Genomic DNA, 18,583 nt, shown 5'->3' on the forward strand with positions numbered 1-18,583 from the left:
TGGTGTGTTTACACGCATGTTTGCACATGTTTAAACATACCGCTGGAATTAAATTGCGCAAACTCACTCATGCGCACTTGAATTTGTGCTGGAAGGCAGGGTGAAAATGAAACGGAAACGGAAAGCTTTACACCTCAGCAAGGATCATCTGACTCGGTTTTTTTATGCGGGTTTGCTTCACGATTAAATGAATTCCGTGTAATTGATCTGTGGGAATGATCCTCCTCTCTCCACACATGACATCCTTCCCCCTGGCTCACGTTTTCTGGAGCCGCTTCCTGAATCTGATTAGACTCTAAAATTCCTCCCCTCGGGCCGGGAAGTGGGGCCTGTTGCTGCTTTGATGAAGTTGTGCGACAACACATGTAAACACCTGTGGAGCTAAATGGCCCATCAGCGCGGTGCTGCGGCGCCTCAGCGGGGAGCCCGATCAGCTTCGCGGCTTCCGAGTTGCCCTTTCTCACTTAATGAGGCACTCACAAGGCCGCTGATAGGAGACGAGACAAAGGACTCTTTAATGGGGTGGGGGGTGGCTTGAAAAAGAGAAGAATTGCTTGTTGGAAGGCGGGCAAACGGAGCCCATCTCACCTTTGAGCGGGCTGGATTTTACGCACAACACTTTTACGCGCGCGGCTCTGATTACTGGGGCTTTACCGACGCGGTGAGACCGATCTCTCCTCTGAGTTAGGCAGACTCAGGACCCTCGGCCGGATCGGTGACCCGAGGCCCGGTGTTTTGCTCCACAGACGTTTGCTGGAAAAAAATGGAGCGTGTGCCTTTAAGGCGCCCGACTGCCTGTCGCTTTGTGCTGCGCAGAGACTGACGCCCTCTGGACACAGTGGACAGTTGAGCGGCGGCGGAACACCATCCTGGAGAAGTTCAAAGAGAAATCAGCCCCAGCTCCCCTCAAAAAGAGAAGCCGAGGACTCGTTTACTGCTTTGTGGTAAGTTTACCAAAAAAAAATTAAATAAAACAACATGCCTTTTTTTCCTTGCTGCTTTTGCGCTCGACTCGCTTGTGGCTGCGTGCGAGTGAGAGAAAGTTTTGAGCAAAAAGTGTGTGTGTGTGTGTTGCTCAGGAATGAGGGAGCTAAGTTTCCTCACATGTCTTTTCTCGGTCATGTGAAGTGAAACAACGTGCAGCAAGTGTTGAGGTGTAAAAGCGGAGCAGAGAGGTCGGATTGTGAGTTAAAAGCTCCACACATGAAGCAAAAGGAAAAGGGAAGAAGAAAAAAAAAACACGGGGAAGGGAGCTGATGTTGCCAGATGTGTGCAAGTAAGCTGTTCTGGCTTTGAATGAAATGTGACGCAGGCCTTTTTTTTTTTTTTTAGAAATGTTTCACAGATGAGGATACTTTTTTTTTGCAGGACAGAAACAGTGATTTTTAGATTTAAAGAGTAGGTTTCAGATGCCAGACCAAGTATCTCAGCACTGTGAGATGCACACAAGTGTACAAAGTTTAAGCAGAAGTTTCTGCAGCTTCTCTCACTCCTCTGGTGATTTGGGTTTGTTTCTCCCTGCTCTGTGTCTCCTGCTGCTGTAGGTGTTTCCTCCTCCGTGCTGGTGAGCCGTCAGGATGAGGCCTGGTCAGCTGATCCTCCCCGCCTCAGCAGCTCTCCTCTTCCTCCTGTCAGGACTGTCTCTGACCTCCGGCTGCAACAAAGCCCTCTGCGCAAGCGACGTCAGCAAGTGTCTCATCCAGGTAGGGCGCCCCGCGGTTTTCCTGCTTAGCCCAAACATGGCAGATGCAGACTGTGATGGAGTGAGTGTTGGTTGTCGGTGCTGCCCAGGTCTCTTTGTGGCTTTACCCGTAGGAAAGTGCAGCCGAGTTCAAGCCTTTCCTCCCCAGCCTTACAGCTGTTTTGCATAAACAGACGCTGTTCTTTCACACGGCAAAAAAAAAAACACATCTTGGGAGTTAACGTGAGAGCCTCAGACAGCCGCTCCAACCTCGCTTTATTGCTTTAGAAATGCTCGCAAGCAACACGGCGGCATTCCTTTGACTGGCAGCCGAGTTCGCTTGTGTTCGCCGGCTGTGGAGCGTGCCAGCTTTGCACAAGGAGTTCTCATCATAACAAATCTCACGAAAGCAGCCAAAGTCAAGCTACAGTCTGCCAGGACGAGACGGAGATCTGGAGCCGAGAACAAAGATGGGATCTGTTGGGAAGAATGCAGATGCATTCCTTCGATAAGCCAAGAGGAGTCAGGATGGAGGGTTGTTTTCCAGGCAGCAGAGATGGGAATTTCTGCAACCTTCACCTGATCTGCTGCTAGATTTACTGCTCTTGTTGCCCCGTGATTGATGGCAGACTTCTCTCTCTGGTTCTTGTAAGCCTCCCTGACTGCTCTGTTGACTCTCTAACATCATTTCTTCCGTGTCACTTTTTCCCCCCCAACACGCCTGAAGTTTGGCTTTTGTTTGTATGAGGGGCGCTGCTCCCCAGCCCAGGTCCCTTCATGCGTAATTTTGAGGGAAAAAGTCAGCAGAGCCGTTGGTGTCTTTCCCCCCGGAGCTGTCGAGCTGAATTTGCTGCCGCTCGTCCTCTGTCCTGTGGGTGAGTGCCGTGTGTTTAGTGGCTCTGCCTCCCCCATTAACAACTTTAAAGTACAGTCATTAACCTCGGGCCCGTTTCACCTGTGTGACCTCGGACAGCGTGCCAGTGAGCTGCAGGAAGCTCCATTCCCGGGGCTGGAAGTTTTCTGCTTTTTATGCAATTGAGGACTCTTGTTTGGAGATCTTTGGAGCAAACGGCTAAATCAGGTCGGGGTCAGAGTCTAGAACCAAATCAAAAATATGAACACAATAGATTTATCATCACCATAATGCAGCGAGATGTCCTAATCAAGAGAAAATACATCGAAGGGCCAAAATGCCAAACATGTGCCTGCCATTCTTATATTTTTTATACAAAACAAGACATTTGTAGTTACAATTGTCAGATAGTCTAAAGTCCAAACACTAATTAAAACATTCACTGCCAGGAGCAGCGATTTCAAAGGAAGTTACAGCAACGTTTGCATCCTGGTGAATGTGCAGTGGCGCCTCGGAGCGAACAGTTTAATGCAAATTCCATCCTCATTTGCTTCCCGGTTAACTGGTGAGGCCCCTGGGCAAAGAGTGCCACCTGTCCTGTTGTGTTAATCTGGTTAAACACGCTGTAAGTGGCGCGGTTTAGCGTGTAAGCATAGAGCCCCCCCCCAAAAAAAAAAAAAAAGATACCACAGGCCTCGTCCTAGTACAGTGGTTCAGGTTCCTTTTATTATTCAAACAACCAATAAACCAATTGGCTTCCAGTGAGTCTGGGCCCTCGGGGGCTTTGAGCTGGGGCCGTGCAGTTGCTTTGTGTTTTCTGGTTTGTGATACAGCTTTTGCAGTATGAGGACAGAGCCCAGCCAATCATAGACGCGTACGTGTCTTCAGGGGACGCATGCCAGTAGTTATTGTCAAAAGTAGAACCGACAGTAATGCCTCAGGCAGTAGGCAACAAAAGATGGATGATATATGATGCCTATTCATTTCTAATCAAGGAAAGGAGAAAACCAGATGCAGAGAAACAAAATGCATATATATAACGTAAAGTCGAGACGTAAATGCCTCCCAGTATTAAGTTAAGCCTGCTCTGTAGTCAGGATTGCTGCATTACATAATTACACATGTTGTCCAATGCTCAGATAGAGGATGATTGATGGTTTGGGAGGAGGCGTTTTGTGTTTTGTGGTGTTGTCTTCGTCTCCCCAGTGTGAGGGAAAAAGAAACGGTAAAGATCAAAGTGACGGACAGAATAACTGTGTCACAGAGCCAGCCCGTCGTATCTGCGATCTGACGCTGGACACCGCTCAGCCTCATAGAGGCTGTGACCCTTAGACTGTAGACGTGTTTAAAGTCGAGTACGTCTGCTAATTTAATGAGGAAAAAAAGCCAAAAATGTGTTCAATTCCAACCGCAATATTTGTTTCACGTCTTCTTCCCTCCAACAAGACCCCGTTTAATCAAACACGCGTGTCTTTACAGTGTAATAAAACATGAAACAATGTTTTTAAAAAGGGTAAAAATGTCCCAGTTAACCAGTTTACCTCCAAACCTTTAAAGATGTGCAGTCAGTCACTTTAAAAAGGAATAAGTTACGTGACTGAATTATTTGAACAAAGTGATATCATATATTCCATTTGACAGTTTTTCTCCGGGCTTTAAAAGTTTTCCCAGGTTTGACACTGATTTCCACCGCTTATAAATGATATTTACTCTGTTCAGACGTGTCCCTTCTTTTTGCCCGGTGAAGTGAAATATGGCTCAGTTTCCAGCAGTGAAGGGTGTTCTTGTTCGACTTAATGTGGTCGGCTGAGCGCAGGTATCGCAGACACGCGTTGGTATGATTGGTAGTCCAAGCCAAGCGGTGCACAGCCAAGCAAGAAAATAAATCAAAAATAGAGCTGAAAACTTGACTGAAAGCTGCCAAACGAATCGTGCCGACGCGTTGAGACGACTCTTCGTGAAGGATTCTACCCTCAATGGTGCTGCAGGGAAATCTGTCGCCTCGCAGACCCAATTTTTGCGGTGATTTGCCCTAAAGAAAAGATGTAAAGATGCAGTAGAATCAGTGTTGCACATTGCAGAAAGCCTTGAATTAGCAGCATTATTCTGTTAGATAATTCTGCTTTAGGAGCCTTTCTGGGTCAGTAAATGTACCTCTCCGTTATCTGTTGTGTAATTTAGCTGTGCAGCTCTGTCGTACATATCTCAGCACTGCATGTGTTAATGCTCGAGTTGTCTGAAGTATCCCAGATTAGCGAGCGGTGGGGATTTCTACCAGAGTCAGAAAACGGCATCTTCGACTTGGCTGAAATTTTAATCTCATCGATCAAAACTAAAGAAAGCTGGCGCGTCGTCACATTTGGGAGAGCAGTGAGCAGCAAGCGTCTGGAATAGCTATTTGACAAATGACTTTACTCGTTGTTTCAGCACTACAGATGATCCAGTTTTTGGTTTCTTTTCGGAGTCTACCTGTTCTGCATATTCACGAACCAAAACAGTGGAGGGAAGTGCATCATTTAATCACAAACTCCTGCCTCTCGAGGCCCGTTTCTTTCACAGATTACTTTTTTTTGGGGGGCTCCAACTCTTTCCAACTCTTTGCTTATACATAAGCAGCCCTCCTTGTTCATCTTTCCTTCCAGGTGGCTTACTTCTCCTGATGAATTCCTGCTCGGCGCAACAAGCTTTGTAGCTTCCACGACCCCGCCGACACCAACTCGTTAGCTGTCAGAGTCGAGAGCGATGGTGTGTGTGCTGTGAAGGAGAAACTTCTCCACCTTCAGTCCCGCCGTAGACGCTCCATGTTGCTTGTGATTAGTGGGATCTGCCGTCTGACGTGTGCTTTTACGCTCTGCTGCCATCTCAAGTCATTTGTCTGAATTCTCTAAAACCCCTGAGGTTGGGAGAACATGAGAGGCGGAGGAGGAGGAGGAAGGGAAAGCTAGGGTCAGGAAGAGGTGTGTTTATGTATGCGTGTGTCTGTGGGGGAGGTCGGTTGAGGGAAGTGTACATTTAGGAGCCGGAGAAGTGTGCAGAGCTTCACAAGCCAGCTCTGTCCAGGCCGGGCTGTGCAGCAGGGTGGGGCAGCAAAGCTGAAACACAGCAGTGGTCGCCTGCCCGGCAGGACGAGGCAGCACATGTTCACTTTCTCTCCACACAGTCTCACTGCAGCTGAGGGTTGACTGATTGCAGTGGTTTCCACATGAGAGGAAGAGAGGCCTAATAAGAGCTCTTTAGGATAACTTCATCCATCTCAGTGGGGGGAAATTGCTGTAGGAGGGTAAAAGCGGCGCTTGTTTCGGTTAGTCTGTCCATTTGTTTTTCTGTTGTTCATTCTCTACAATGTCAGAGAGGTGGATGACGGCGTTACAACCCGATGCTGCATTTATTTAGTCAAACTGAGGACCCCACAACAGGAGAGACTAGATTCTCTACCTTCCTGGATGAAGGATTTTTTTTCCATCCATCCATCCATCCATTATCTTCCGCTGGTCCGGGGATCGGGTCGCGGGGGCAGCAGCTTGAGCAAAGAGACCCAGACGTCCCTGTCCCCGGCCACTTCCTCCAGCTCTTCTGGGGGGACCCCGAGGCGTTCCCAGGCCAGCCGAGAGACATAGTCTCTCCAACGTGTCCTGGGTCTTCCCCGGGGCCTCCTCCCAGTGGGACGGGCCCGGAACACCTCACCGGGGAGGCGTCCAGGAGGCATTCTCACCAGATGCCCGAGCCACCTCATCTGACTCCTCTCGATGCGGAGGAGCAGCGGTTCTACTCCGAGCCCCTCCCGGATGACCGAGCTTCTCACCCTATCTCTAAGGGAGAGCCCAGCCACCCTGCGGAGGAAACTCATTTCGGCCGCTTGTATTCGCGATCTCGTTCTTTCGGTCACTACCCACAGCTCGTGACCATAGGTGAGGGTAGGAACATAGATTGACCGGTAAATCGAGAGCTTCGCCTTCTGGCTCAGCTCCTTCTTCACCACGACGGGCCGATGCAGAGCCCGCATCACTGCAGACGCCGCACCGATCCGTCTGTCAATCTCCTGTTCCATTCGTCCCTCACTCGTGAACAAGACCCCGAGATACTTGAACTCCTCCACTTGGGGAAGGATCTCATTCCCGACCTGCTCAACAAATTACTTGCAAAGCAATTAACAGATTTTTTTTTTTTTTTTTTTTTTGCTCAGAGTTAATATTTGATCACATTTAGTGATCAAACAGCTGCAGTAGTTACAGGGAAGCTCAATCATTTGATAACTTCTCTTTTAATGTTGGTTTCAGTTCAGTTAATATTGTTTTATTTGGTTTATTTATTGAAATATGTATATGGAATCAGCTTTTGTCAGCCCTGAACATTACTTATAATTAGAATGAAACTGTATTAATCTCTTTATAAAAACAATAGAAGTTGGGGGGGAAATTGAATAACTGAATAATAATAATATTGATGCCATTCTTGTGTCAGTGCCTTAATTGTGCAAGGCAGCTGAAGTCCTGTTGGAGTTGTTAAGAAAATTTCCTAATCTATGCAAGGTAGACTTGAAAAAGTAGTAGTAGATACCAGTGCCTTACGGTATTAGCCAGCAAGCTTTTGGTGTTATATCAGTCATCAGTGACGGTTAATGGATATAATGTAGGTAGATGCTGCTCTACCATGAATTACACCAGAACTCGAGAGTATTTAAACATGAGAGATGAGCGAAAAACAACAATGAAGGATTTTCAGGCTTCTTCATATGGTCCTTTAGTTCAGAAAAGTACATCTCTAAAGCTCTGGTGCTGCCCTTCAGCAGTTTTTTACAGAAGTTGGCTTATCAGAAAGAGACGCGGGATAGGCTATAACAGCTGTTTCAGTGAATACAATGAAGAGCTGGGGGGGGATTTATTTGTACTGTGAGTCATTGAAAGCTACCCTAATGGAGTCTCTGAGTGGAAATAAAGAGTTGGATATGAACATAAGTCCCCTTTAAAGACGTAGGCTTGACAGTAAAACTTAAGTGAAGTCAGGCTAGTTATATTTATTTAGTTATTTTCCTCTGCTTCAAGTCTCTATAAATCTAAGCTAGTTGTCTCTTAGCTTCAGCTTCATAGTTAGCACACGGACATGAGAACAATGTTTTTGTTTAGCTTCTCGCTAATAAAGAAAATAAAACATTTTCTTTAAACATTTGATTGAAACTAGCATACAGACATGCAGATTTTTAACCCTCAGCTAGTGATTTCCGTCCTTAAAAATTAAAAATCTAAAGCTAATAATCTCTTAGCTTTAGCTTTAAATTGACAGTTAGTTCAGTATTGGTCTTTAATGTTTAACAACGGAAAAACATTTTCTCAAAACACATTTAAAGAGAAAGAGGTGCCGTTGAGGGAATTTATTTTTTTCTTTTTATAACTTTGGACAGAGCCAGGCACGAGTTTTTTTTTTTAAATGAGGTTTTCTGTTGTCATGCTAAATTAAGCTAATTTAGTGTCTCAACACATAGGCTATGTTTAGTATTAATATCCTCGATTATAGCTTTGAGAAATAACCACACAAATGTGGTACCATAAATGAGTTGTACTTTCAAGAATACCCTGTCCACATATGCACTTTTTTAATACTTGACAAAAGCTCCATTAGGTGTTTGTCAGCTCCACACGTAACGCTAACGCTAGGCTAAGTCCCTCTTAACTTCACCTCTTTTTCTCTTTTATGTACCAAAAGTATACATTTCTGATTTGTGAAATGGGAGCTGTATGTTTTGTCCCCACGAGAAGCTGTTTAGTTTTCATAATGCCACCTTAGAGAGTCATAATTAGTCATGAGATCAGATCTTGATCAGAGGTTTGGGGAAAGAGAGGCCGGTGATTAAGTGAGCTGTGTGTGGTTTTGCAATCCCTCACTGGTGAGTCATTGGAGAGTCTTTTATCATTGCTGAAACTGTTTACGTGGAGGAGACGGTTCCTGCGAAGATTTAAAAGAGAAACACAGGGGAGAAAGAAAGGGGGTGAAACAGAAAAGAAGAGAAATGGAGAGCACATGAGAGAGGCAGTTCAGGAGGAGGAAAGTATGCTGTTGTTGGGGGAGCAGCCATGTTCTGTTCTCCAGGTGTTTTCTTCTCCCTCCCTCCTCCTGTTCCTCCCCCATCGTCGTGACCTTGACGTGGAGGAATGTGCTCCCTGTTCTGTGTCAGAAGGGAACAGGGGGGAGAAAGAGGAGCTCCTCTGGCAGTCTTGCCCACTTTTAAATCCTACCTACACGGTTTTAGTTTAGTTTCCAATGCTGTCGCTGCAGCTTCAAAGACAAACTTGCCCAAAGCGCAGGAGTTCATTTGTTTTTATCTGTTTGTACATTGCGACGAGCAACAGTTTTATGTTTTCTTGATGTCTGGGGAAGCTCTTGTCATAATATTAACCACATGAAATATAAAAACCAACATGAGAAATTCAGCAGCAGCCTTTTGTTTCTCCCCCTGTAGGCCTCACATCTACAGAACCACATCTTACCAGCAATTTCTAACTCATTTCTGTGCAGTAGACTAGTATCCATTCTCATTTGGAGTTAAAAATGGTCCTCTTTCATTTACACAGATGTGTTTTTACAATTAAATTACTTTTTTTATCCTCATAAATGTGTGTACTTCCAGTTCAAATCCTCAAAATCAAGACTTGACATGCTGTCCATGAATAATTGAACAAAAGGTTTAAGGATACTTGGGGATATTTTCAACCTATTTCCCAGTATTTGGTTTATGTGAGTTAGTTTCACTCTCCTTTTTTCCTTGTAGAGAGTCGGAGATAAAAAAAGTTGTATCTGGACAAAAAAAAAATCAGGGGTTAGTGCTGCGTGAGAGGCTTCAGCTGCCAGACTCTCGAATGAATAAACAAGAATTAACTTAACCTTTTTACCCAAATGTAATTATACAGAGTCTGAGATGGAGCTCCTGGCTTTTTGACCTTGGGGTGAACTTGCTGGGAATATTGACAACTGTCTTAAATGTTGGACTCCAAATCTTTTAGAAATGGCTTTATAACCCTTCGCAAATTGATGGACAAAACTGACAAAAACTTCTGCTTTTATGGAGGTGCTCCCTCTGTATTTGATTATAAACGCCTGGCTGCTGCTTAGCCTCTTAATTCATACATAAGCAGTAAGGGTGTACTTAGTTTTTCATACACTTTGCACTTTGGCTTAATTTATGTTCAGTAAATAGTGTGATATGCCACAGGCTGCTGTTCATCTGAGGTTTATTTTCCTAATTTTATCATGTTGATTGGACCAGATGTTTATCCTGTTTATTGTCCTCATGCATAAGGTCCTATAATTGTCTTTATCACATGACTGTATATATTCTCCATGCTGAACTAACATTCTCTACCAGCTTTGTCTGAATCTGTGCGATAAACACAGATTCTTTGATATTTGGAGATATCCTGGTTGTAGTTTTGACGTGCATTATTACGCTTTAATGTGCTGTCTTAACATGCCACGAAGGAGACATTCGGGGTGTATTAACAACCTGTTCGCTTCTGTGACTCTTCATAGCTTGCAGTGTTTGATTTGAAAGCAAATACTTTCTAATTAACAACCTCCACAGAGGTAAGAACCAGGTCGTAATAAACTGCAATTATCCTTTAAGGGGGGTCGCTTTGAAATGAGACGTTTATCTTCTCCCGAGTTACCATAAAAGAAAACAATCTGAACACTGTGAGGGTGAACGTGTTGGGACCTGCTTTGTTCATGAGTGGAAATGCTTTTTTCTTCTTCAGAGTTATCGCTGTGTCTGTGGACATCTCACATTCTTGGATAGATGCCACACATGCCACATGCAGCTTACAGTCGCTGGGCCTTGTAATGGCCCGTGTCCTGTAATAGTTACTGTAGTGGAGGCAGACCCGCTGCTGCCCTTTCTGTTTATGAGATAATGCTACACCTCCTGTTTGCACAGCTTGTCTGCATGTTGCTTTCTGTCTGCCGTGGGATTTTTGCCCACACCACGCATCAGACCTGAATCTTTTTATTTTAACGTGTGAGGAGTTGTCGCACGTGTCATTTTCTTCTTATTCTATTGGTTTAGCTGAACAATGACAGCTTTGACCAGAGTCTGAGGCATGAATTTGTTTAATTCGCTCCCTGACAAATCCAAACACTGTTCTCATCGCTGTTTTTGATTAAGTTTTCTGTAACTGATGACACGCTTCAGCCAGTCACAGAAGTGGATCCGTTACTTCTGCTTCTGCCTGAAAAACACGATTAAACTCCGATGGATTTGAACTTGCACCTTTTTATATTTTAGATTGATCTCGGAACTATTCCCACACCCCAAACATGTTCGAATGTAGTTTGTAGCATTATAGGTTTGTGGTATAATAATGATGATTTAAAGGTCATTTTGTGGCTGGCTTAAGGAAGTAAATGTACCACGAAAGTCCTCCGATGACTTGTGGCAGATCAGTTTTTCCATTGGTAATTTAAACGCTGATGAAGTTGAACTAAATCGAGTGTTGGAGATTGCTGCAGCTGATCTCTGAGTGTCCTCCACGGCTGCTGGTTTTTGTTTTATGCAGTTCTGTTGCGCTAAAGCTTCTTTGTGTTTCCTGCAGGAGCTTTGTCAGTGTCGTCCGTCCGATGGAAACTGCTCCTGCTGTAAAGACTGCATGCTCTGCCTGGGGAATCTCTGGGAAGAGTGCTGCGACTGTGTGGGTGAGTGCTTTATTAACAACATATTTTAAAGCTGACAGAAAGTTCGTCTGCATTATTTTCGAACTTGGAGACCTTGACTTTTCAGCCCACGCCTCCATCCAATCTGAGCCCGGTTGTGAAGGCACATGATTGGTGATAACTTGTGAGCTGAACATCTGAAAAAGACATTAGTGCGTGCAGAGACCCATGCAGACTGTTAATTATGAAGCCAGAATACTGCGCTGACTTTGACGTCTATGGCACACATTTTGTTAGTTTAAGATCATCGACTTAAATACCGAAACGCTCGATAATGTCAAAGTTACGCACAAGGAGTGCATCACATCACATGAAAGCCAAACTTTGTTTCTATTTGTTGAAATAGTTGCATGCACAGTTGAGTCAAGGTATGGTTACAGCCCAACTGGGACATTAAACCGGATCCTTGTAACGGTTTTCAGGAGAATCGAGTCATTAACAAAACGTGGACTGTGTGAGTAAACGTCCAAGACAAATCTGTCACTTCTAACTTTCTCTGTGGCAAATCATCGTACATGTAAGTACAGCTGGATTCACTGTGTAGACATCGTTTTGTCTAGTTTCTCGTGGATGATTTTGTCCGATGAGGAACATTTCTATACACAAAGAGGAGGGATTTGACCCCCAACTGCAATATCTGGGTGCGTTTTCTCAGTTTCGAGAAGCTTAACTTTATACAAATTCAGACAGACTGAAGTCTTTACAAGAATTTCAATAGTTTGGTTTTGGTCACACTAACACCATTTCTATCTGGTGTCATGTGAACGTGCTTCGTGCGCCCTGACAACAACGCACGTGAAAGACAATGTATGAAAAAAATCCAGTCCTTGTGGTTCTTCCTGGTTATTCTAAAGCAACTTGCAAGAATCCGGCAACCAATAATAACAGAAATCTTAAACCAGTGTCGATCTATAGTTGTCGTGGAGACCAGCCTGTGTGTACATGACTGCTTGCGTTAAAGGGAGGAGCTCTGTGGCAAAGCCGCAGCACAGCAGAGAGGGATCTGTACGTTGTCCCCAAGCATATACAACCATATAATTGTATATGCTTGTATGAATGTTTCACCAACTAAAGATTTTGTTTCAGAGTTTAGACTCATGTTGAGGCCAGATCGAGATCACATTTCTGTTGAGTTCTGAAAATACAATTAATTGGTCGCGGTATGTTTCCACATGAATTCGTGTTCAAACGTTGACATAAAAATACTTGATACTAAACTTGTGCAGACACTTTACGTTTAGCTCACAGTCATCTGTTTCAAATATCATGTTTATGCTATAGCTAGCCCCCCCTAGCCTGGCGACGCCATCCTACGTACTTCCGCCCAAAGATTTTGGCTCCGCACATAGTCTGGCCAAATCCCCCTACCTCGGTTCGCTCAGTGTTTTGCCAATCAGCAAACAGTTGAGTGGTGACGCAGAACTCACCCGCGGAGTGCATTGTAGTTCGACCACAGCGGAAATAAACATGGCGTCGTAAGAAGAGACGCTAGACGCTATCCATGAAGTTGTCTCAACTCTGGAGAGCATTACACAATTAAAACAAGAGCAAGAGGAATGCCTCGTCAATTTTGTTAGTGGCATGGATGTCGTAGCTCTCCTTCCAACTGGCTTCGCGAGAGTAAGCATGAACCTCGGCGCATAACCTACGTCATTTCTAAACATTACTGATTGGTTAAGGGAACTCCAATGAATTTAAGTTGGGTTTTTCCAGACTGTTTGACGGAGTCAACAGTCGGCTTTCGCCCAGGCTAAGCCCCCCCCAAAAAATAAAATTTTATTGTCGCTGAAAAAACTAGAAAAATAAAAACGCAACAACGAAAGCCTAAATCTTTCTTATGGTTAGTTATAACATGTAACTCACCGTTTAACATTTATAACGTTGACGTTAAGTTAATTTTTTAGTTGCAGAGCGGCAGAAGGAGTAGTAATATATTTATAAACCAGCCTCTGAAGCTTATAGGTTAGACACACTTGCCAAAAAGTGTATTTCACCTTCAGCTCAGCTCCACCCAACCTGCTTCACAGGGTCTAAGAGAGGATGGGGGAGTTCTTTAAGTTAGAACTTAAGTTTAGTTTTTATGGGGGTATCAAGGTGGTAGATTATCGAAGTCTAGCATGAACTTCTGTGATTGATGAGTCTCATTCAGCTTTTACTCCTGATCGATCTGTCTGTCCCCAATTCCAAATCTTGGAAGCCCACCTCTGTTTAGAGGGCCTAACTTAAAAAGTTATTTTTAATGTGTATAAATGGAGGTTGGCTCTTTTTGTTTTGGCTTTGCATGGTTCAAAGCAGCTTAAATGGTGCGTTGAGCCATTTTTGACCATGATATGCAGATAATTCTGGCTCTGATCTTGACGTTTACTTCGACTTAGCTATGATCGGATCTTGTTGGACTCTCTGCTGCCTTCCTACCGAGCTCTTTCTCTCAGTGAGGAGCCTGTGAGACGTGAGATCGGGGCTGTGATGCACTTTGCAGAGAAGGTCACAGGATTGAAAAGCTCCAGTTTGTTTGGAGTGTTGTTGCTCTGATACAAGATGAGTGTGAGGTGAGCGAAGCCAGAGATATTTGAGCGTGTTACTGACTCGCTGTGGAAGCAGAGCCAAGGGCGCCGCTGTTCATCAGAGCACCGGAAATTAAAGGAACATTGTCACCAGAAGGTATCGGCTCCACATATGGACGGGAAGTCGTGAGGTCTTTGAGAGGATCAAAGGCTGAAAAAGCTGAGACACAGAGCAGAGAAAAGTTTACTTTGACTTTAAGCCTCTTATTGAGGTGTGTGTGGTCAGGCTACAGCTTCTTTTCTATGTCTGTTTGCCTCTTTGTTGTTGTTTTATTTAATTTCTATATAGATTTTGCTTTCAGTCTTATGTTGTGTTTGCGCTTTGTCATGTTGCCCCACTATCTGTTTTTCTATTTTTTGACGTCTCATTTGTTTGTTTTAGGTCCATTTCTGTTTCTTTGTGTTAATAGTTTTAATTTAATTTAAGTTATTCAAAATCTTTCTTTTGGGATTTTGCTGAATTGTTCCTTCTTTCTGTTTTTCTTCTCTTCTTTTGGCTCTTGTCTTTGTGGCCTTGTGTTGTCTCTCCTTATAGTTGTTATGCATGTTGTGTTGTGTTTGTCTCTTCGTGACCATTTGTTTCTTTGTGGTCATTTTGTATGTGGGTTTTTTGTTTGTGATTCTATTGCATCCATTTTTCAGTCTTTTGCATCTCTTTTTGGTTGTTTTCTTGTTGGTCTTGTTGTTTCGTTTCATTTTTCATGTCTCTTTTTAGTCCCACTTTGTTGTTTTTGCAACTCCAGCAAACCTCCTCTCTCCTCCAGGTGCATATCTGGAAGTGGGAATCACTCAAATTATTTCGCTGAACAATTTCTGGAGGAAAACGAAGAGGCTGAAATGAGACAAAATGAGATCAGCCTCAGACCTCAAAGGGAAACAAAACTGAGGTGCACATCCACAAGATAAAAATGGAGGGAGCTCACTTTAATCTCTGTTATATCTGGGATATTACATCGTATCTGGGAATATTTTGGTCAGTCACTTGAGTTTATCGTTTGCTGGCTCAGATCAGATCTTTGCCAGGCCAAACGTGATTCCCACTTGTTCCATTCCCGTCTTCTTCTAAACAGACAAAAACCACCTTAAACAAGCCTATAACCTTGTCTGCATGTTTGTGGAAGTTTTGTTTGGAAATTGGAATAGTTTTCTTATTCACATCTCCTAACCGACAGTGAAAACAGAATCTCTGACTCCGACCCGGGGGGGACGGGGCACCAGGAGGGGTCCCTTCCACCCCTGATCCCGCCCCTGCAAACCAGCAAACTCTCAGATCAGTTTTGACAGACGTATATTACTCTACTTGCTGACAAGGAGGCTTTATTAAAGCGCTTTCATGTGGAACACAAGAACAAGAATCTGACACTGAGCGCTGAACTTGCTGCTGCTGCTGCTGCTGCTGCACAGATGTTGGGGCAGTGTTTTCCTCCCGGGGAGGACTTTTACAATACACCGAGGATAGCTTGTAGCTTTGAGCATGTATATAGTCTTCATTTATGTTTTTAGTTTTTCCCCTTGCCACTAGCCTTATGTCCACTTTAAGTTTCCACTCAAAACATGTTATCTGTGCCAAAAGGCTGACTGCTTTGAAGTGTGTGGTTGGAGGAGCGGTGGGGAGAGGACAGTTTGGATTTTAGGAGGAAGGGAGGAGGAGGGAGGGTGGACCCATGAGTATGTTTTATCTAAAACAGCTGCTCTGGCTCTGCTTTTAGCATCGGTTTGTAATCCAAATCCTCTGTCAAACTCCGTTCCCCATTAAATGATTTACCCATTAGCTATAATTCATTTTGACTCATTTAAAGAGTAAAGAAGATCATATCTGTGGATGTGGGGACTTTGTCGTGTGATTACTACTGTATGCGAAAGGAAATTAAGTGTTAAAAAGACCTTAATTAAGACGAGGCTCTTTTGTCAGTGGTGTGGTTTTAGAAAACTGCTCTTGTGAGTTGGAAACATGCACAGATTGAAGTGAAGTGGTGATAGAAGCCTCCGGTCTGGGTATTAAATCCAGAGCAAAGAAAAGAAAGCAACATGGAGATTTATGTATTTTTATTAACTTCTGGGTTGTGACCCTTTAACTGCATCATCCACCTTCGTTCGTCAGGGATGTGTAACCCCAAGAACTACAGCGACTCTCCCGCCACGTCAAAGAGCACGGTGGAGGAGCTGCACCGCCCGATCCCCTCGCTGTTCCGCGCCCTCACAGAGGGAGACGCGCCGATCAACATGATGGTGGTGTCCTTCCCCATCGCCGAGGAGCTCTCGCATCACGAGAACCTGGTTTCTTTCCTGGAGACGCTCGACAACCAACACCAGAATGTCTCAGTGCCTGGCAACAGCATCCACGCCAGCTACGACAGTCAAGGTAACACACGTTTTTTTTTTTTTTAGAGGTAAAAACAGGGTCCTTGTTGGTCTGAAGAGTTGTGCACCCCCTAACACGATCATCGGAGGAATCCACAGCGGTGCTTTGACTTTATAAACCCTTTATGATTATCTATCTAATCCTAAAACTTGATAAAATCACGTATTTACACCCTACTTGATAATCTATTTAAATAAATAGCCATTCAGCTCGATGAGTGTCATCGTGTTGAAAGGGCCCCGACTGTGACACGTCAAAGCATCTGCTGTGAAACAGAAACATTCTGTTTGGGAGTGTGTGGCTTTAAAGCTACGAGTGCTTTTGTTGATTCCACATTTGTCATAAAGTTTCCGAATAAACTGCACGGCATAAGGAAAGCACGCTTTGATGACAGGTCTTGCTTTTAAATGGTCTTCTGGTCCCGCCAGGTTGAAGATGATACACGGATCTGGATTTATGGGCACTGGTTGAAATATGTGGTAAAAAAAAACAATATTAATAATAATCAGAGCTGAAGCCGACTACAAAGACTCGAGTTCAATTTCATCTTTTGAGTCGGAAACGGCTGCCAAAGGTTAAAAAGTTACGGGAATGATATCAGGGATGAAAATGTTGTTAACTCTGCCATTTTTATTTTCATTTGTGGCTGCTCTTGACCTCAAAGCCAGGGCTCTTAGCTATAAAGTAATAGTTGCATTCCCACAAAGCTGAGCAGTTAACTCATTACACTCGCCCTAGCTCAGCTGCAGCGAATCCGTCTCATCCGCTCAGTAAAAGCAGGAACGCTGAGGGGTTAACGGCGGCCGCTTATTTTTGTAAACCACGCTTGCTGGATCTGTGACTCACTTGTTTGCCTGTTCTTCTTTTTCTTTTCTTTTTTCTGTTTCAGAAAACATGTGCACAGTGGTCTACTTTGACGACTGCGTGTCCATCCGTCAGTGTAAACTGTACTGTGAGTCAATGGGAGGATCAAAGTACCGCTGGTTTCACAACGCCTGCTGCCAGTGCATCGGACCGGAGTGCGTGGACTACGGCAGCAAGGCTGTGAAGTGCTTGAACTGTCTCTTCTGAAGGGTGGGCACATCTTGGTACCAAATGTCTGGGCTGTACCAGAGGACTGAGAGCAGAGGAGCTCATGACTGTTATGTGTTAGCATTCCTCCGTTACCTTGTAAAATACCCCCCTAAGACCCCCTCTCCTGTCCCTGCAAATTGTTTTTATTCTGCTGTTCTTCTTTCACTGTATATTTTTAGATATGTTTTCAATAGTGTTTTTTACTAGAGGTGTATATGAATAATGTATTTTTACAATTATGGTCCGCTAAATCCCAGTCTCGTGCCAAATAAAGAAACATTTGGTGACATGGACGTTTTTGTCTCGCACAAGAGTCTTGTTTTGAAATAAAATGTCATCTTTGGGACATTTTCCTGACGAGACAAAATTGAGTCTAAAATGTACACAGCTTTAGTTTAATTGCAAACGCTGCTCTTTCCAGTTGCCTTCCTCCTGCTCTAATCTTAGCCTAGTGTTGCCATAGTCAGGAAACGCATCATTTCCTGGGCAAACAAAGTTGTTATTATTCCATTCTGGTCCACAGGTGTTCAGTGCTCACTGACCATCTCATGCAAGCCAAGGGGAAAACATTCACTGATGCCAGTCTCTCACCGCCGCACACAAATGCTCTTTGTAATGCCAGTCCATTTTCAAAAAGCAGCAGGGTGCCCTATCACTGATTATGTTCCCAATTGGCATGCAACAGCAGTTTGCACAGACTCATCGAGCAGACGCACAATGAGACCTTGTTTGTCTTTTTTTGTGACATTGAGTCCCGACCTCATTTCGCCACTGCAGCTGTGGTTTGGAACAGACGGTGCCAACAAAGATCATCAGAGGACTAATTTGTTTCATATGTCGGGACGACCACCAGTTCTCCGAGTCCAACCACAGCGTTTGGGAAATGACACGTGACTCAGAATAGCAAGCGGTTTCACCAAATTTAGATTATAGCTGCAAGTCAAAATGCTATTTGACAGCTTTCTCCCATGCGGGAGATTAAGTGTCGGTGAAGTTGTGGCGGAGATGAAAATGGTACCACAGCCTAAACATTCTGCATTAAATCCAGACCATTCTTGGCCAAGAAACCGACAAAGACTATACAGAGGTTATAGCGGCTCTGCTTTTATGAGGCTTCTATGTTTTCAGTTCATGTTTGTTGTTGGCTGAAAGAGAATTCCACAAATTAGTTTCCAAAATAAAGTTGCGATCCCATGAAAAATGTAAATAAAAGCAGAATTAAATGTCTGCAATTGATTTAATCTTGATTAAATTTAGAATGGTATAAAAAGAAAATATCAAGAGTTTTAACTTAAAAATCTACAAAAACATCCAGTGGAACATTTCAAAAGTAAGTGAGTTAAATAGCAACC

The 18,583-nt window shown here is 43.9% G+C and overlaps 1 protein-coding gene across 1 annotated transcript; it reads left to right on the plus strand.

Annotated features, from left to right (window-relative positions):
- Window positions 1-276: 276 nt before the first annotated feature.
- On the plus strand, window positions 277-17,524 carry twsg1a (twisted gastrulation BMP signaling modulator 1a). The gene is made up of 5 exons (XM_075482908.1): window positions 277-944; window positions 1,545-1,703; window positions 11,114-11,213; window positions 15,897-16,157; window positions 17,047-17,524. Exons 2-5 carry the CDS (start codon window positions 1,578-1,580, stop codon window positions 17,226-17,228), a joined length of 669 nt encoding a protein of 222 aa, XP_075339023.1. The 5' UTR covers window positions 277-944; window positions 1,545-1,577; the 3' UTR covers window positions 17,229-17,524.
- The last annotated feature ends 1,059 nt before the right edge of the window (window positions 17,525-18,583 follow it).

The sequence above is a fragment of the Odontesthes bonariensis genome, chromosome 14 (genome assembly GCF_027942865.1).
Source record: "Odontesthes bonariensis isolate fOdoBon6 chromosome 14, fOdoBon6.hap1, whole genome shotgun sequence".
Classification (NCBI taxonomy): Eukaryota; Metazoa; Chordata; class Actinopteri; order Atheriniformes; family Atherinopsidae; genus Odontesthes; species Odontesthes bonariensis.